The sequence below is a fragment of the Garra rufa genome, chromosome 2 (genome assembly GCF_049309525.1).
Source record: "Garra rufa chromosome 2, GarRuf1.0, whole genome shotgun sequence".
In the NCBI taxonomy this organism is placed as follows: domain Eukaryota; kingdom Metazoa; phylum Chordata; class Actinopteri; order Cypriniformes; family Cyprinidae; genus Garra; species Garra rufa.
The window spans coordinates 8,575,299-8,593,952 of record NC_133362.1 but is presented as its reverse complement, the minus strand read 5'-3'; the positions used below and the strand labels follow the sequence as shown (position 1 = coordinate 8,593,952).

General features: G+C 32.2%; 1 protein-coding gene across 1 annotated transcript; it reads right to left on the bottom strand.

Moving 5' to 3' along the window:
- Nucleotides 1–1,754: 1,754 nt before the first annotated feature.
- fndc5a (fibronectin type III domain containing 5a) lies at nt 1,755–17,656 on the bottom strand. The gene is made up of 6 exons (XM_073834838.1): nt 17,287–17,656; nt 9,813–9,928; nt 9,446–9,644; nt 6,534–6,623; nt 6,263–6,438; nt 1,755–4,711 (listed from the first exon to the last, which is right to left on the bottom strand). The coding sequence occupies exons 1-5, from the start codon at nt 17,363–17,365 to the stop codon at nt 6,299–6,301; spliced, it is 624 nt and encodes a 207-aa protein (XP_073690939.1). The 5' UTR covers nt 17,366–17,656; the 3' UTR covers nt 1,755–4,711; nt 6,263–6,298.
- Between the last annotated feature and the right edge of the window lie 998 nt (nt 17,657–18,654).

Sequence of the window (18,654 nt, the reverse complement as noted above, 5' to 3'; positions counted from 1 at the left end):
GATGGCCTGAGAGTGAGTTTTGCTATTCCATATTCAGCTTTACGAGGTGTGACAGTAACAGCACAAAAGACCTGTTCAAGTTCATTCATCAGATTTAATGACAGTTAATGCGTTCAGGATAGTGTGGTAAAAGCACACATTAAATTGAGAACGTAGTTTCAGTGACTTCAGTCCTGTAATTCCCATATTGTTATCGACCACCGTCGACGGTCCCGTCGGTTTAAGTGCAATCCTGGAGGCCGGTCAGAATCCCCCGTGGTTAATTATTGCTGATGTGAAGCATGTTCAGCCCTTGTTTCGAGAGGAGGATAGTTTCCCTCAGAGACGATGTTGAGAAAGCACAGGGGAATGTCTTTTAGAGAAACATCATATTAGCACTGAAGAGAAGTTGTCTGATCGGCAGTTCAGAGAATACTGAAAATGTCCTATATCATTCGTGTCGTCTTATAGGAAACAAAATTCTCTCACACCATTTAAAATAATTGAAATTATCATAATGAGAACATACAGAAACACTATTAGAATGTTTAAAACACTCAGCCCTAGTACAATCTCTTTTTATATTATAGAAGAAACACTATATACTACAGAAATGTTATATGCAGTTCAGAAACATGAATCTTAAATTTAAACCTAAATATTTTCCAAAAACAAGGTACTTTTTTTGTAATAGCAAGGCAGTGTGAAAACCCGACATTGTAAGTCTTGTAACACATATCACGCACTGAGATACAGTAATAATCAAACATGCACTCCTAATATTGCAGTGTCTGATTTATTTTAGTAAATTAGGTCAGATTTAACAAAAAAAAAAAACAAACAAAAAATTGACTTGTTTGAGTTCCTCATGGCATTTTAAGTGCTTTTTTAATAGTGACATAGTTTGTTAAATGTTGGTTATATAAAAAATTAATTCTGGTTTGTTGTCATATTTAACATAAATATTTATATTTACTGTAGTCGCTCTAATTGCGAATGTTCATTCAGTAATTCAAACTCCTCATCAATTTTGTGCTGGAAAAAAATAGAGATCTGATTATGTGTATCTTTTTTTAAATTCCACCTATTTTAAATTAGTAGTGGCTTACAGTTTAAAAGTATCTCCCTCAGCAGTGCTGGTTCAGTATGCCAGTTTTGCTTGTCAAGTATCTCTGCAGGTGTAAACAATAACAACACAATCAGAAATAGAAGTTAAAGTCTCTTCATTATGCTGGAATGAGAGCTTTCAGTAAAACTATTCCACAACATTCTTTCATCTCTCTGTCAAATCATTTCAACCAGTCAAAAATAAGCCTATTCTCTGGATGAAATGAACGCTTCTCTTCTCTCTAAGAGGGAAAAAGCCATTTGAATAAAATTGTTTAGCTTTAGAAAAATCTGCAAAATTAGATTTTTATTCAGTGGGGTCCAAAAAATACGACAACATTTTAGTGTCAAGTTTAAAAAAAAAATCTAAAATTATGAGAAAAAGTCTAAATATTTATATAATAAAGTCGAAATTACAAGAATAAAGTTGACATGTTTTACGAGTAAAGTTGAAATGTTTAAAAAATAAAAAAATAAATTCGAAATTCTAAGAATAATTTTGAAATTCCGAGAATAAAGTCGAAATGTTTCGAGAATAAAGTCGAAATGTTTCGAGAATAAAGTCGAAATGTTTCGAGAATAAAGTCGAAATGTTTCGAGAATAAAGTCGAAATGTTTCGAGAATAAAGTCGAAATGTTTCGAGAATAAAGTCGAAATGTTTCGAGAATAAAGTCGAAATGTTTCGAGAATAAAGTCGAAATGTTTCGAGAATAAAGTCGAAATGTTTCGAGAATAAAGTCGAAATGTTTCGAGAAAAAAGTCTAAATGTTTAGAGAGTAAAGTCAGAATGTTTCGAGAATAAAGTTGAAATTCCGAGATTAAAGCGAAATGTTTTGAGGGTAAAATCGAAATGTTTTGAGAGTAAAGTTGATGTTTCGAGAATAAAGTTTAAATGTTTCAAAAATAAAGTTGAAATTTCAACAGTAAAGTCGAAAAGTTTCAAGAATAAAGTTGAAAAGTTTTCAGAATAAATTTTAAATGTTTCAAAAATAAAGTTGAAATTCTGAGAGTAAAGTAGAAATGTTCTGAGAGTAAAGTAGAAATGTTTTGAGAGTAAAGTCGAAATGTTTAAAAAATAAATCGAAATTCAGATAATAATGTCTTAATGTTTCAAGAATAAAGTTAAAATGTTTCAGGAATAAAGTTGAAATTACGAGAATTAAAGCTATAATATTTTGAGAGTATAGCTTGCACGTGAAGTTGCCAGGCCACCATAATTTATTTGAATATACGTGTGATTATCAGCAGAAATCAACAGTATGCTTGGAAATAATATTTCACATCTTTGATTGCATTCATTAGGCCTATTTGTAAAGCACCAGCCACCCAGTAATAGCAATAAGCTTTGTGCTTTTGGTACTTTTAATATAAAGCAAAGCCTCAGCTTTCAAAATCCGTCAATTTTTTTTCTTTCTAATTTTTTAATGTGGCACTAAAACGCCGTCTTACAATAAGAGACCAACTAATTTATTTATTTTTATTTCATTTATTTGTTTGTTTACAATTTTATGTTCCAAAGAGTTCCAAAAAGCACTGTTATTTTACTATTATTTATATACTATTATAGTATTTATTTATATTTTAAATTATTTTTATATATCTCCCGGCACTCCCAGTCCGGGCCATTTGCATGTGCAAAAGTGTAGAATGTACTCTTAAATATAAAAACTTTAATCTCGTTATTGCTACAAATTAATTCTCGTAATTTTGACTTTATTCTCAAAACATTTCGACGTTATTCTCAAAACACTTTGACTCTATTCGCATAGTTTTGACTTTATTCTCTAAACATTTTGACTTTATTCTCATAATTTTGACTGTCCAAAATTTTCAATTCACAAAATACTTTATTCTAGAAATATTTTATTTTCGTAGTTTTGACTTTATTCTCGAAACATTTGGTGTTTATTCTCATCATTTTGACTTTGTCAAAATGTTTCAATTCACAAAATACTTCATTCTAGAAATATTTTAACTTTATTCTCGAAATATTTCGACTTTATTCTTTAAATTTCGACTTTATTCTCGAAACATTTCGACTTCATTCTCGTAATTGCGACTTTATTCTTCAAATATTATGACTTTAATCTCGTAATATTAGATTTTTTTAAAACATTTTTTAACATGCCACTAAAAAGCCGTCATACAAAAAGTCTGAGACCAGTCTTTTTTTTTTTTTTTTCAGTTTACTTTTTGGTTGTTTAAGTGCTTGTTGTAAATTTTTATTAGTATTATTACTATTATTACTATTATTCATTTATTTTTACATTTTTCTAAATAGCTTTATTTTTATTGTAGTTTTAGTAATTTCAGGATCTGTTTATTTCAGTTACTATTTTTTTGTTTCAATTACCGAAAACGATTTAGTTTAAGTTAACAATAACAACAATGATCTTGAGATTCAATGGACCTAATCTAACTATGAATAATGTCACAAATGTGTCCAAGAATTTTGCAGAATTTAAAATATTCACTTTATAACTTTTCTTTGTTTGAAATATTTCAAAATCCTTAAATTTTATGTACAGTAGTCAACATCTGAAGTGGGTTAAAACCTTTAATCAAAGTTGTTCTATAACCAAAACAACATCTGTTTTTGTCTTAGGATAATGTTGGTAGAAGTTTTTGATCCTTCAAATGTTGACTACTGTATTTAACTGGTATTTTAAATCCCAGAATTTTAATGTGGTTTCAGATATTTGAAGACCATCCCAGCTAAAAAGGAACATTCTCAGACCACTGAGAGAATATTGTCAGAACATTAACCAAACGTTTATCCAGTAACGTTAATACAACATTCATTTAGAGTTATGTGGTCTTTAATAATGTTCTAAAAACATTAGCACAAAAAAAGTTTTAGAGGGAGATCAATTTTTTTAAATGTTACTACTTGTTTCAGAATGTTTAAAGAACTTTCAAAAGTAACATTCCCATAATGTCTGCAAAATTCTAAAATGGAATGTTCCCTTAATGTTAACATAATCCCCCAAAAATGGATGCTTTGAATGTTCAGAGAACAGATGTAACATTTTTGTAACTTGGGAATGTTTGCAAAACATTCCTAGAACTTATTTTTGTCCGCTGAAAATGTATGCATTGCATTTAGTGACTTAGTACAGATTACTTTTATATTATAAAAGCCTTCATCACCATTGAGAGGAATGTAGATCATGCCATTTGAAAAGGGTAAAAGAGAAAACCAGATAAAGGAGCGAAGCTCAAGAGTTTTCAAGTTTAAAAGAGAGGATTTTGAATCTCCTCGCCAACACCAGTTGTCCATAAAGTGACGAAGAGACGTTAGAAGGGTCTTTTCCCCCTCCATTACTTTGAGAGGGTTTTCTCCTGTCTCCAAACAGCCACATATTTGGTCTGATCTCCAAACTGCTAGAGCCAGAGTGGGTCTATGTGAAAATCCGCCTTTCTGGCCTCTCTTTCAGGTGCAGGATTGTTCCAGCTGTTTTCAGGAAACTTCCCATATTCCTGCTTCCTGCTTGGAGGATGAGCACATACGGCCGTTCTGTAGGCGTGTGGTAAAAGTGGAATCAATCGCAGCAGAAAGCATTCCTGTCACACTTTGATAACGTTCACAGATGGCGTTCGGATATTGTTGTTGTTCTTGGGGAGCTGCGGAGAGTGGAAGCAGATGTCTAATGTTAGTGAGAGCATTGCAGGGTGGCCTGGAGCGATCAGCGGAGAACATGGTGCAATGAGTGGAGTAATGAAAAACGAAGAATGCGAAGGCGGTTTCAAAAGGTAGGCAACATAATTAAACCAGCTTCTGTGATCGCATTTATCGCTCTCAGAGAATGCCATCCCATAATACATTGCAAAGCAAGTCAATTGTTAATTGTAAAACATGTATAATTCATTCAATATATGAAAGTATAAACAGTAAAAATATGCATATAAAATATATCAAAATATATAGTAGTAAATATATTGTCAGTTCTATTGGGCGCACATTTATGCTCACTAAAATATCATGACATCAGGGATTTTGTAGTTAAGCTATAATTAAATACATTGAAACTTGAACATTTTGGTTGAAATAAAGTAAACTTTGACAGAAATAAAATAAATTCTATAAAACCTTTAGTTTGTTTCCAAAGCAAAATGTATCATTTTCATTTTCATATACTAAAATATACTGAAACGGAAATGAAAAATAGAAAATACACTACCTGTCAAAAGTTTTGGAACAGTAACATTTTTAATGTTTTTTTTTTTTTTTTTTTTTTAAGAAGTCTCTTCTGCTCACAAAGCCTGCATTTTTTTTATCCAAAATACAACAAAAGTATTAATATTGTGAAATATTTTTACTATATAAAACAACTGTTTTCTATATTTTCAGCATCATTACTCCAGTGTTCAGTGTATCAATATTTAAAACATTTGAGTAATTTTTTTCAGGATTCTTTGATAAATAGAAAGCATTTATCTCAGATAACAAGGTTATGTAACATTATACACAATACTCTTCAAAAGCTTGGAGTCAGTAATTGTATTTTTTTTTTTTTTTGTAAATTTTTTAATTTTTAGAAAAAAATAAAAAAATGTTTACATAACTCGATTAATGATGTTAAAAATTCAGCTTTGAAATCTCAGGAATAAATTACAGTTTAAAATGTATTTTTTTAAAAAGTAAAAAAGTTAAAAAACTTTTGACTGGTAGTGTATACAGTATAAATATAAAACATATGGTAGTCAGTTCCATATATTATATTATTTACCCAAACGTCCTATTAAAATATCATCAGGGTTTTTATAGTTCACTAAAATTAAATCCATAAAAAAATTACTAGATCTAAAAAATTACTAAAAAACTAGATCATTTTCTTACATACATAGATTTATGTATATTAGCTACTCTCTGTGGCAACATTCATCATTTTCATTTAGTTGATGTACTTAAAAAACAAACTGAAAAGGAAAATTTAAAAAACAAAACATACATAATTACTAAAACTTTAAAAAAAAATTATTAAACTGAAAATAAAAAATCAAAAAAATCAAATGTAAAATGCATTAGGGGAAATGCATGTTTATAGTCCTAGGAAATTAAGACTTTATTTCTAATGACCACTAAGAAAATGATATTTATATTGTCTTATATAAATGTCATGAACTGAAATGTTAGTGGAGTTTGATTTGTTTCATAATTCAGGATGATTGTACCTGCTTAGTGTGGTATGGTCTCTCACAGGGCAGCGGTTATACCTTACTGCGCAGCAGACCGCCTGATGGATGCTCAGGTGTGCTGCATTCAGACGAGTTCTTGGCTTTATCCTTGTTATTGTTGGGCTCGTTGTCTTTGATGATGTCATACTGACGGCAGAAGAGCGCGATCACACCTGAAAGAGACAAAAACCGCATCAACACTGCAAAATGCAGTTCAATTAACCATCCAAGTAATTGATCGTTGCAGTTAATCTGAATGTGCACTCACCTGCCCACATGATCAAAACCACCACAATGATGATGAGCTCTCCTGCCCGCAGCTGAGCGTTCTGACCTACTTCTTCCATGGTCACTTCGTCTGTGAAAAACACAATGACGCTATTAGTGGTGTGTCAAACGTTGATTATTAGGGGATCTCAGTGTGAAACTGATCGTGCAGACCAAACCGTAAGTCGTGGAGACTTGAAACTTAGAGGGATGGTAGTACTCTCGCCGCCTACAGCGTCACCAAGGCTCGCCCCAATCGGCCTGACTGGGGCACTACAGCGATCAAAAGTACGAAATTGCTCATAACTCCTAAAGTGTCAGTCGCAGACTCAAGTGTCATATGTCGTTGGAATCTTTGGCTCATGTTATGATTCGATCATGAGAAATTTTCAGGTATTTAGAATTTTTTGCAAAACCTACTTTTTGTTTTTTTGCCTGATCAGAACTAAACCAGAGCAGAAAGATTCTCCGGAGAGCGAATATCAGTAATTATTTAAAAAATGGCTATACCTATGCAACCATTTGTACTATAAACATGAAAACCGATGTGCACCCTCGTGGTCCAAAGTGCCCCAAGTGTCTATAAGTACAGTCGTGGCCAAAAGTTTTGAGAATGACACAAATATTAGTTTTCACAAAGTTTGCTGCCAAACTGCTTTCAGTTGTTTCTGTGATGTACTGAAATATAATTACAAGCACTTCATACGTTTCAAAGGCTTTTATCGACAATTACATGACCTTTATGCAAAGAGTCAGTATTTTCAGTGTTGGCCCTTCTTTTCAGGACCTTTGCAATTCGACTGGGCATGCTCTCAATCAACTTCTGATAGCAACCCATTCTTTTATAATCACTTCTTGGAGTTTGTTAGAATAAGTGGGTTTTTGTTTGTCCACCCGCCTCTTGAGGATTGACCACAAGTTCTCAATGGGATTAAGATCTGGGGAGTTTCCATGCCATGGACCCAAAATGTCAACGTTTTGGTCCCCGAGCCACTTAGTTATCACTTTTGCCTTATGGCACGGTGCTCCATCGTGCTGGAAAATGCATTGTTCTTCACCAAACTGTTGTTGGATTGTTGGAAGAAGTTGCTGTTGGAGGGTGTTTTGGTATCATTCTTTATTCATGGCTGTGTTTTTGGGAAAAAAAATTGTGAGTGAGCCCACTCCCTTGGATGAGAAGCAACCCCACACATGAATGGTCTCAGGATGCTTTACTGTTGGCATGACACAGGACTGATGGTAGCGCTCACCTTTTCTTCTCCGGACAAGCCTTTTTCCAGATGCCCCAAACAATCAGAAAGAGGCTTCATCGGAGAATATGACTTTGCCCCAGTCCTCAGCAGTCCATTCGCCATACTTTTTGCAGAAGATCAGTCTGTCCCTGATGTTTTTTTTTGGAGAGAAGTGGCTTCTTTGCTGCCCTTCTTGACACCAGGCCATCTTTCAAAAGTCTTGGCCTCACTGTGCGTCCAGATGCGCTCACACCTGCCTGCTGCCATTCCTGAGCAAGCTCTGCACTGGTGGCACTCCAATCCGCAGCTGAATCCTCTTTAGGAGACGATCCTGGCGCTTGCATGACTTTCTTGGACGCCCTGAAGCCTTCTTAACAAGAATTGAACCTCTTTCCTTGAAGTTCTTGATGATCCTATAAATTGTTGATTTAGGTGCAATCTTAGTAGCCACCTAGTAGTAACATCCTTGCCTGTGAAGCCATTTTTATGCAACGCAATGATGGCTGCACGCGTTTCTTTGCAGGTCACCATGGTTAACAATGGAAGAACAATGATTCCAAGCATCACCCTCCTTTTAACATGTCAAGTCTGCCATTCTAACCCAATCAGCCTCACATAATGATCTCCAGCCTTGTGCTCCTCAACATTCTCACCTGAGTTAACAAGACGATTACTGAAATGATCTCAGCAGGTCCTTTAATGACAGCAATGAAATGCAGTGGAAAGTTTTTTTCGGGATTAAGTTAATTTTCATGGCAAAGAAGGACTATGCAATTCATCTGATCACTCTTTGTAACATTCTGGAGTATATGCAAATTGCTATTATAAAAACTTAAGCTGCAACTTTTCCAATTTCCAATATTTATGTAATTCTCAAAACTTTTGGCCACGACTGTACATTTGCATATCTCAAAATAAAAAATAAAAAAACTTGGCCGCCATTGGCCAATGAAGTTTGAGCCACCTATTAGACATGGATAATGGAGACCGAATGGGACCCAAAGGTCTGTGAGAAATTTGAAAAAATCAGCCACTGGTGGGCTATATCAAGTTTTTCAAACACCTGTTGTTTACACCTTCTCATTATAGAAAACTTTCTCTCTAGAACCGCTGCCGTAAATCAAATCGTTTGTTAATTAATTGAGATGTAAAAAAAAAAAAAATAATAATAAATAAATACTTTTGCGAACTAGTCCTAGGTTTTTCACTCAGTCTGAAATAAAAAAAAAACACTGTAGCACAATTCTCTGGACATTCTAGGTCAATAATTATCAATAAAATTTTTGAATTTACCTTTTGGGAAGCTATAATGGGGTCGTTTAGAAAAGGTGCCTGTCTGAATTTACCCAAAATCCTATAAAGCCTAAAGGAAAACTCAAAACTTCACAAACCTGCAACACATGCGACAGATGATTCTAAACAAGCATGCAAAGTTTTAAGGAGATTGGACCACAGCTGGTGCTATGACAGTCATAAACAGTCAAAAACATACTATTTCTATGGTAAATTACCTGTATTTGCAAAAAAAAAAAGGGCTTGCTGCATAATGTCTTTTTTTATATGTGCTTAAATGCCTTAAAGCTCTTGAACCCCGGTAATTGCTGCTTGCAGCTATATTTATTTATTTAATTTATAATTAACAAAAAATCAAATCAACACTTTTTTTATAATACAGTAGTACCTTTGCTCTTGGAGGCCTGTGTTTCAGCTTCTTTGGGAGTTTTGAAATGCAGCGGCTCACTGAGGGGACTCGGCCCACTTATACTGATAGACTGAACATGCACTATATAGTCCGTATCTGCTTCCAGATCCCACAATGCACAGCTCCGTGTGGTAGTGTTCACCTCTTGGATGAAGCGCAGCATGCGAACATCTTTTTTCTGTCATGGATAGATAAAACAGTATTTAACCAAATGCCTTCTCTTTCTACTCTTCTACTTTTTTCTTTAAGTAGATGCTTTCTAATAAACATACAAGTATATGCAAGCTATATATAGAGGGCTGAGTATGTGACCTTTCTTTCTCTCTCTCTGACATGTTTTGAGTACCTGTTGTGTGATGGCGAAGCCGATGACTGGCTCCCCGTCTGGGATGTCCCATGTCACCACAGCAGAGCTGCCCTTCAGATCTCTGATGGACACGTTCACTGGAGCAGCCAAACTGTCTGAGAAAAACAAAGAGGAATCCAGTCGGTTCATGCAGATAATCTTGAATTCTTTTTTGGCGGGTTATGATAGCAGTCTGGGGATTAGATAGGTAAAGTAAGACAGTTGAGAAAAGCTTTGAAATTAAAACATTTATTTATTTACTTTTTTTTTTTTAGATGCTTATGCCTGGTTTTATTGTGTGATTAATCAGTGCAAAAGAGCGGCAAGAAGATGAAAGTCCCATAGATACAATAACAGCATGCTGTTTGAAAGGAAATTAGGGTGAGTAAATAACATACTTTCATTTTTGAATCTGATATTCATTTATAATGTGGAACAATACAAAGAGTTTAATTATATTTTAGTGTGACCTGTTTTGCTTAATATAAATATAATAAATGATTTCTGATCAATCATGTGACACTGAAGACTGGAGTAATGATGCTGAAAATTCAGCTTTGCATTACAGAAATAAATTGGATTTTTAAAATATATTCAAACTGAAAACAGTCATTTTCAATTATAATAATATTTGATCAAATAAATGCAGCCTTAGTAAGCAGAAAATATCAGCCAATCAGAATGTTACAATGATTTCGGAAGGATCATGTGACTGGAGTAATGATGCAAAAAAATTCAGCTTTGAAATCACAGGAATAAATTACATTTTAAAATATATTCAAATAGAAAACAGTTATTTTTAATAGTAAAAATATTTCACAATTTTACTGTTTTTGCTGTACTTCGGATCAAATATATGCAGGCTTGGTGAGCAGAAGAGACGTCTTTAAAAAACATTAAAAATCTAATGTGTAGGTGCTAATGTGAGTGTGTGTGCCTATTAATATTTAAGTGTTTTAGGTTTGCTCAATGAGTGCCATCTGCTTCAGAGAGTGCAAGTACTGTTGTTTATCTTCTCTACCTTTTAGACTTCTCTATTTCACACACATGTAAACTATATTTCTAGATGTAAGTGTATGAGGTTATAAAGCAGTTTAAAGGAATGACGTGTGAGAAAACCGCCCACCAGCAGTGACTCCAGTACAATTTATGGCGCCCCAGATAAAATTTTCATGTCTTTAAGCTCCTCCTTGCTTTACATGTTGTAGTATATAGCTAAAGTGAGAGCAGAGTCTCAGTATGTGAAAAAATATTGCAATAGCATTCAAAAATAGTATGCTATCGTAAAGAGTTGGCAATAGCAAACAAATTTTAATAAACAAATTACTTTTTTCTTTTATGAAATAATTGAAAACAATTAAAGATGTAGTTTTTTTTTAAAATATATATATATTAGGGCCGGGACTTTAACGCGTTAATTTAGATTAATTAATTACACAAAAATAACGCGTTAAAATTTTTTAACGCATTTTAATCGCACTTAGTTTTGCACCGCGGAACGTTTCTCACTGGATGAGATTCCGCGGACTGATAATACTGGAGCACCAAATAGCGTTCAGACAAGATGCGTCCGTCCTAAATAGTATTGTATGTCCCAAATCGTAGTATGTTTAAAAAGGTATTCCAAAGATTCCCGGATGGTCTACTACTTAACGATCAATGCACACTCTTAACGGCTAATATTGCCCGCAACACACTGCGCCGTGAACGAGGATTCGATTAGAACTACAAACACGCATACAAAGTGTTAAAAAACTACAAACATGGAGGATATGCCCGACCAACGGACAGGTAGAGAAAGGGGTTTGAGTGATAAATAATCAGTGTGTAACCTGATAAAAAATATTTTTTAAATGTTATCCGCGTTATATTCCATGTGCAGCAACATTTATAATGATAGGTTTGGTCATTAACGTTTAAATGCATAATTAAGCAAACACAAGAGCAGAGTTCTCGGCATGAAAGACTCGTTAAAGAACATACCTCTTGCTACACTTAAATGGCAATATTTCACTGGTCTGTTGGACTTGGTTGAACAAAAATAAACAATATTTTGTTGCTTAAGCTTATGTATTCAGTCATTATTCAATGGTATACTAAAAATCCATGTAAAAATCTTACTTCTCACTGTTCTCAGGTCAAATATTTATATGCGATTAAAATGCGATTAATTTCGATTAATTAATTACAAAGCCTCTAATTAATTAGATTAAATTTTTTAATCGAGTCCCGGCCCTAATATATATGTGACCCTGGACCACAAAACCAGTCATAAGGTAAAAAAAAACTGAGATTTATACATCATATGAAAGCTCAATAAATAAGCTTTCTATTGATGTATGGTTTGTTAGGATAGAAATCTATTTGAAATCAGAAATCTGAGGATGCAAAAAAATCAAAAGACTGAGAAAATCACCTTTAAAGTTGTCCAAATTAGGTTCTTAACAATGCATATTACAAATCAAAAGTTACATTTTGATATGTTTACAGTAGGAATTTGACAAAAAAACTTCATGGAACATGAACTTTACTTAATTTCTTAATGATTTTTGGCATAAAAGAAAAATCAAAAATTTTGACCCATGCAATGTATTTTTGGCTATTACTCCAAATATACCCCAGCGATTTAAGACTGGTTTTGTGGTCCAGGGTCACATATTTTTTGTCATATTTTGTCTTCACTACTGCATGCAATAACATTCAGCGTGATCAGTAAAGTCTGACTTTTATGAACAAAAGACTTACAAATCTGCCGATATTTGAATCATTTTAAAGACTCTTTAGATTTTTTGTCTTACTGAACAGCAAGCTGTTGTTTTAAGTGTTTAGAAGTGTTACTTATGGTTTTGTGTGTATTTAAGGCTCTTACTTTAATGGAAGAGAGAGGTTCCACTTTCTTTTGTACCACAATTCTCTTTAAACTCTGAAAGTGGCCGTGCAAATGACAGTTTATGCTAATGCATACTATAATGTCCACTGCAGAGTGCATACATGAATTAGTCTTCTGAATTGTATTCTGACACATGTAGATGACGCAGAAAATCAGGCTTGCGTTGCTGAAGCATCTGTAGACTGTATTTCAAGCTCGCTTAGACACATACAGTATTTCCTGCTTAACGCTTGCAGTAAATAGTCTTCTCTATAGGCTGTAGAAAGGCATTCTGGGAGCAATAACATTCACATGCTGTTGAATTATAAATGAAGAATCCTGCATAGATGTAGAGGATGGATAGAAATACATAAACACGTACACTTAACTCCATGCACACTGATGTTCACATATTCATTCAGAAATCAGTAGATTTTTATATGGACATTGTATTTAATTCGATACAAAAAATCTTTTAGCAATGCATCACTTCAAACTGTTGATTTTGGATTTGTTGATATATAAAATAGCATGAATGATCAGCTATACACTATTTACTAGATTGTTTAATTTAATTTCCCACAAAATTAATTAAGACTGAAAATAAAGAAAAACAGATCAAGATGTTTGTACTAAAGACAAAGCAAAATGATAGAGGCTTTTGAGTGAATGTTTCTCTGGGGGTTTTGACTATAATCTTTCCTTAACACAAAGCAATTAGCCGCGTAAAGCCGTTATAGTGAATTTATCACAGGTAAGTGATGTTCCTGAGACAAAACAATACAGTTCATTAGCTGTAGACTATTTACAGTTGCCAGGCAATGGAGAAATATATTGGGAACCAAGAAACCTTTGGTCTTTATGTGAAAAGACAGTGGTTTAGTTTCAGTGTTATTTTAGTGTTATTCATATGCCATTATATTTTTTATTAGTATTTTAAATTAGCTTTCAGTTTTTATATTTTTAGTTCTCGATTTAATTTTAGTTAAATATTACATGTACTATTTAGGTTCAGTTTCATTTTATTTCACTTGTAGTTTTAGTAAACTTTAAGTTTTTCCATCAGAAATGTACATTTAATTTCACTTATTTAAATTACTGAAATTTTCATTAGCTAACTATTTTTAATAGTTAATAATAACATTGATCTTGGGCTTCAATGGAATCAAGATCTTTACATAAGAGTCACAAAAATATTACTATTTAGATTTTTTTTATTAGTTTTAGTTTGAATATTTATTTCCAGCTTGTAATTTTAGTGCTTCAAATTAAACTTATTTCAGGCGGGATACAGTTTAAGTCAAAAGTTTAATTGTTAAAAATGTTAATTATTTTACCAAAATAAGAGGAATCATACAAGAAGCATGTTTCTTTATATGGTACTGACCTGAATAAGATATTTCACATACAGTAAAAGACGTTTACATATAGTACACAAGAGAAAATAATAGTTTACTTCTTTTTTTTTTTACCTGAATGATCCACAGCTGTTTTGTTTGTTTGTTTGTTTGTTTGTTTTTATTTATCTTTCAGGTCCCACAAATTCTTTGGCTTTTCAGCGTTTTTGTGTATTCAAACCCTTTCCAACAATGACTGTATGATTGTGAGACCCATCTTTTCACACTGAGGACAACTGAGGGACTCATATGCAACTATAACAGAAGTTTCAAACGCTCACTGATGCTTTAGAATGAAACATGATGCATTAAGAGCTGGGAGTGAAAACATTTGAAAAGTATGAAGATGTGTATATATATATTTTTTTTGCCTAAATATCATATTTTTTCATTTAGTATTGCCCTTTAGAAGCTACAGAAGATACTTCCATGTTTCTCAGAAGTCAAAACAAGTTAAATTTACCCTGATTTTCAAATTGTAAAAGTTTTCACCCCTGGCTCTTAATGCATTGTTTCCTTCTGAAGCATTACTGAGCGTTTGAACCTTCTGTAATAGTTACATATGAGTCTCTCAGTTGTATTCAGTGTGAAATAATGGCTCAAATACACAAAAATGCTAAAAAACAAAAAACAAAGAATTTGTGGGACCTGAAGGATTTTACTGAAGAACAATGAGCAGTTTAACTGTTCAAGATGAACAAGGGATTTATGAACTATCACTAAAAAAAACAACAACAACAACAAAAAAAAAAAACACAGTTGTGGATCATTCCGGTAACAAATAAGTATTAAAAATCAAGTGTATGTACACTTTTGAACAAGGTCATTTTTATAAATTCAACTATTATTTTCTCTTGTGCACTATACATAAACATTTTCTATGTGAATCTTATTTAGGTCACTGCAAAATAAAAAAAATAATAGATAATAGATCCCTCTTATTTTGGTAAAATAATTAACATTTTGCAGATTCTGCAAGGTGTATGCAAGTTTTGACTTCAGCTGTATCTAATATGTACACTTGATTGTATTTCAATTAACAAAATATTTGAAATAGTTTTTTAGTTTTAGTCAACAGTAATAACCCAGATACTAGTGTGTATGTGTGTAGTTGTAAGTGGAAAATGGAGATATAGTATTTGCTTCCTCAAATGAAAAGCTCCATACTGTAGGTTTGTGCTTGGTTGCTATGGAAACATGGAGGAAATGAGTGGGAATGTGTTTGGAAGAAAAGTGGAAAGTGTCCTGGTCCACATTCATGCCAGATTTACACAAAAAACAAAAAGTAAATAAGTAATGACTTGCTTTCATTCTATATCTCACATAAAGCTGTCATACAACTTCAGAATATACTGCACAAGCCTTATGAACTTTTAAATAATGACAAAGTGCATTTTTGGGTCAACTATTCCTTTAAGCCATTCATCACATCATATTATTTTTACTATGCTGACCTGATTTATTTAGCATGTGCTTTGGCCTTTATTTTTACATTTCTCTCTCCAGCTCACTCTTCATCTTCCCTGCCGCAGTTTGATTTCAGCATTTAATGCTCTTCCCTAAAGTAAACTTGCACAGGTTTTCTACTAATAGCTCAACCTTTGAGTTTCTCCTGTCACTTGAGCCTCTAAAAGCATCAAAGATCTCACGGTCGCAGCTGCCAGAAGCCTGTTTACATCCTGATTCATGGCTTTTCCTTCTTTACTAGGGCTTGAATATGGTGCATTAAGATGTAAAATTTATAGCCCCATAAGTTAATGTGTCGGCTGTAGTTTGGATTTATGATTTTGCAGGCATCGTCTGCATGAGAAGAAGCTTCTTTATGGCATCAGGCTTAAATTAGGTGACAGGTTTATGCAGGAGAGAAACACTGAAGAATCAATCATTGTGTTTTTGTAATTGCATTTTGATGGGATTTTCATGCCTTATTTTATTTTTATTTAATACTTAATAGAATTAATTTAAATACATTTTTAATTTAATATTTATTTTAATCTGTAATCTGTACTTTTTCTGTATGAACTGGTGATATGTCATTATTGTATTTTATTATTTTTTAAATAAAATTAGATTTTTAATGTAATTACATTTATTAATATTTAATTTTTGTTTGTATTCTTTTTATTTATTGTAATTTTGTTTAATTTAATTTAATTCATTTTTAACCCTTTTACATGTACAAACATTTTATGGTTATTCATATTCACGCACCATATTAATATTAATATATGCAATATTCTGGGATATTGAATATGCAATATTCTAGGTCAGTGAATTTATCATAATTTTAAAAATAAAAGATAAAATTATAAAAATGTAATTAATTATTATTTAATTTTAATTTAATTTAATTTATATTTACTTTTTTATTTTATATTTTATATTAATTATATTTATTAATTTATTTTGTTTATTTTATTTTTTATTTATTTGTATTTATTATCTATGTAGATTTATATTATATATTTTTTATTTAATTACATTTACTATTTTATTTTATTTATTTTATTAACTTATTTTATTAATTATTCCTTTTATTTTAATTTACTTTCATTTTATTTTTATTTAATAATGTAATAGTTCATTTAAATACATTTTAATTTAACTTAATTTAATTTTTAAATTATAATTTAAATGCATTTTTAATTTAACTTTATTTTTCATTTAATAATTAATTTATTGGTTAATTTAATACCATTTTTATTTAAGTTAATGTAATAATTTAGTGAACATGTATAGCATAGATTAATATTGTATATTGCAAAACAATGTTCATAATTTCAATGAGCATACACACAACGCACATTGTCTGTTGTTTTGCAGTCTTCACACAGTCTAGTAGAGATTTATGATGCACTGCATTCAAGTGACTCTCTCTCTCTCTTTCTGTGTGTGTGTGTGTGTGTGTGTGTGTGTGTGTGTGTGTGTGCGTGTGCGTGTGTGTGTGTTATGATGCAACAGGTGTGTATTATTGCCATAATATTTCTGTTCGGTGCTCTACATCCAGCATGGCATTTGCTTTTGCTTCTAGCCGAATGAATTCCATGCTTTATATATTCCCAGGCTCCCCTCAACCGTTCAGACATCACATCATTACACATGCCACATGTGACCACAACTATCTCGCAATGCTTCATCGGATGTCATAATTAAAAGGATGTGCAACAGTCCCCATTGGTATTGATGGAATGCAATCTTGTAAACTTACCAGCCAAGACCCACGACGCTCCGAAACAGCTGAATATGAGCAGCGATGTGGGCATGAAAACCCTCCTCATCCTTTCCATGCAGGCTAGATGTGAATGTCCTCCGCTGGTCTCGCATTCACGTCGATGAATGTCGCTGTGGGACCGAAGCGCTCGATTTCAGCACCGCGGACAGCTCCACACCAGCCCCGCATCAGTCCGTCAGCAGACCCCCGCGACGACTTACATCGTTCTGCAGAGAGGATATCGAGATGGAGACATAAAAACGAAGGCTCTTTTGTCTTTGCGGTTTTTCATACGTTTGTCATGTACCTGCAAGACTGAAGAGGCTCGAAAAAACTGACTGAAGGAGTGTGCGGTGAGCCTGTGGCGTCTCTCTCTCTCTCTCTCTCTCTCTCTCTCTCTCTCTCTCTCTCTCTCTCTCTCTCTCTCTCTCTCATACGCACACTCACTCTTTATCTGATTCTTAGATGCATCTGTCTCATTTTCAATTTAGGTGTTTTTTGTAATCGGTCCATTTTTTTTTTCAGGTGATATGTTATTAATTTTAATTTTTTTAATTATATTTATATTTTTATTGTCTATTATATATATTTTTTTATTTAACTGCATGTAATGTTTAATTTATTATTTTAGATTGTATTTTAACCCTTTTGACTTACATACTGTACATTTCCCACATTTTATGGTTATTCATATTCATGCCCTATATTAATTAATATTATTATATGCAATATTTCAGGATATTCTAGGGCAGGTAAATGAGGTCAGTGTTTTTAAATAAAAAAATATATATATTTTTTGTCATTATTTTATATTTCATTCTTTTATTTTTAATTTTATATGAATGTTTTTACATTAGAATTTATTTTTGTTTATTATCTGTTTTTTATTTGTATTTATTTATTATTTAAGTGCATTTAATATTTAATTATTTTATTAATTATTCGTTGTAATTTATTTTAATATTTTTTAAATTTTATGGTTATTTATATTCACACACCATATTAATATTAATATAATATATTAATAAAATAGATATTCTAGGGCAGGTAAATTAGATCTGTGATAAGTAAGACTAGGTCTTCATTTTAAAAATAAAAGATAAAATTACGACATTTAATTTAATTAAAATTTATATTTCATTATTTCTTTATTTTATATTAATATTTTACATATTAATTTATTTTTGTTTATTATCTGTTGTTTTAATTTATTAGTATTGTCTATTTTATTTTTATTCAATTACATTTAATATTTAATTTATTACTTTTTATTCATTTTAACTTATTTTAGTTTAATTTGTTTAATTTAATTTAATTTATTTTTAACCAGTTTGACCTACGTGCATTGCCCACTATTACATGCAC

Coding starts and splice junctions, on each gene's coding strand:
- fndc5a (XM_073834838.1), bottom strand. CDS start 17,365: ATGGAAAGGATGAGGAGGGTTTTCATGCCCACATCGCTGCTCATATTC. Junction 9,929..17,286: donor AGCGTCGTGGGTCTTGGCTG/GTAAGTTTACAA, acceptor TGTTTTTCTCAG/ACAGTTTGGCTGCTCCAGTG. Junction 6,624..9,445: donor ACAGGCCTCCAAGAGCAAAG/GTACTACTGTAT, acceptor TGTTTTTCACAG/ACGAAGTGACCATGGAAGAA.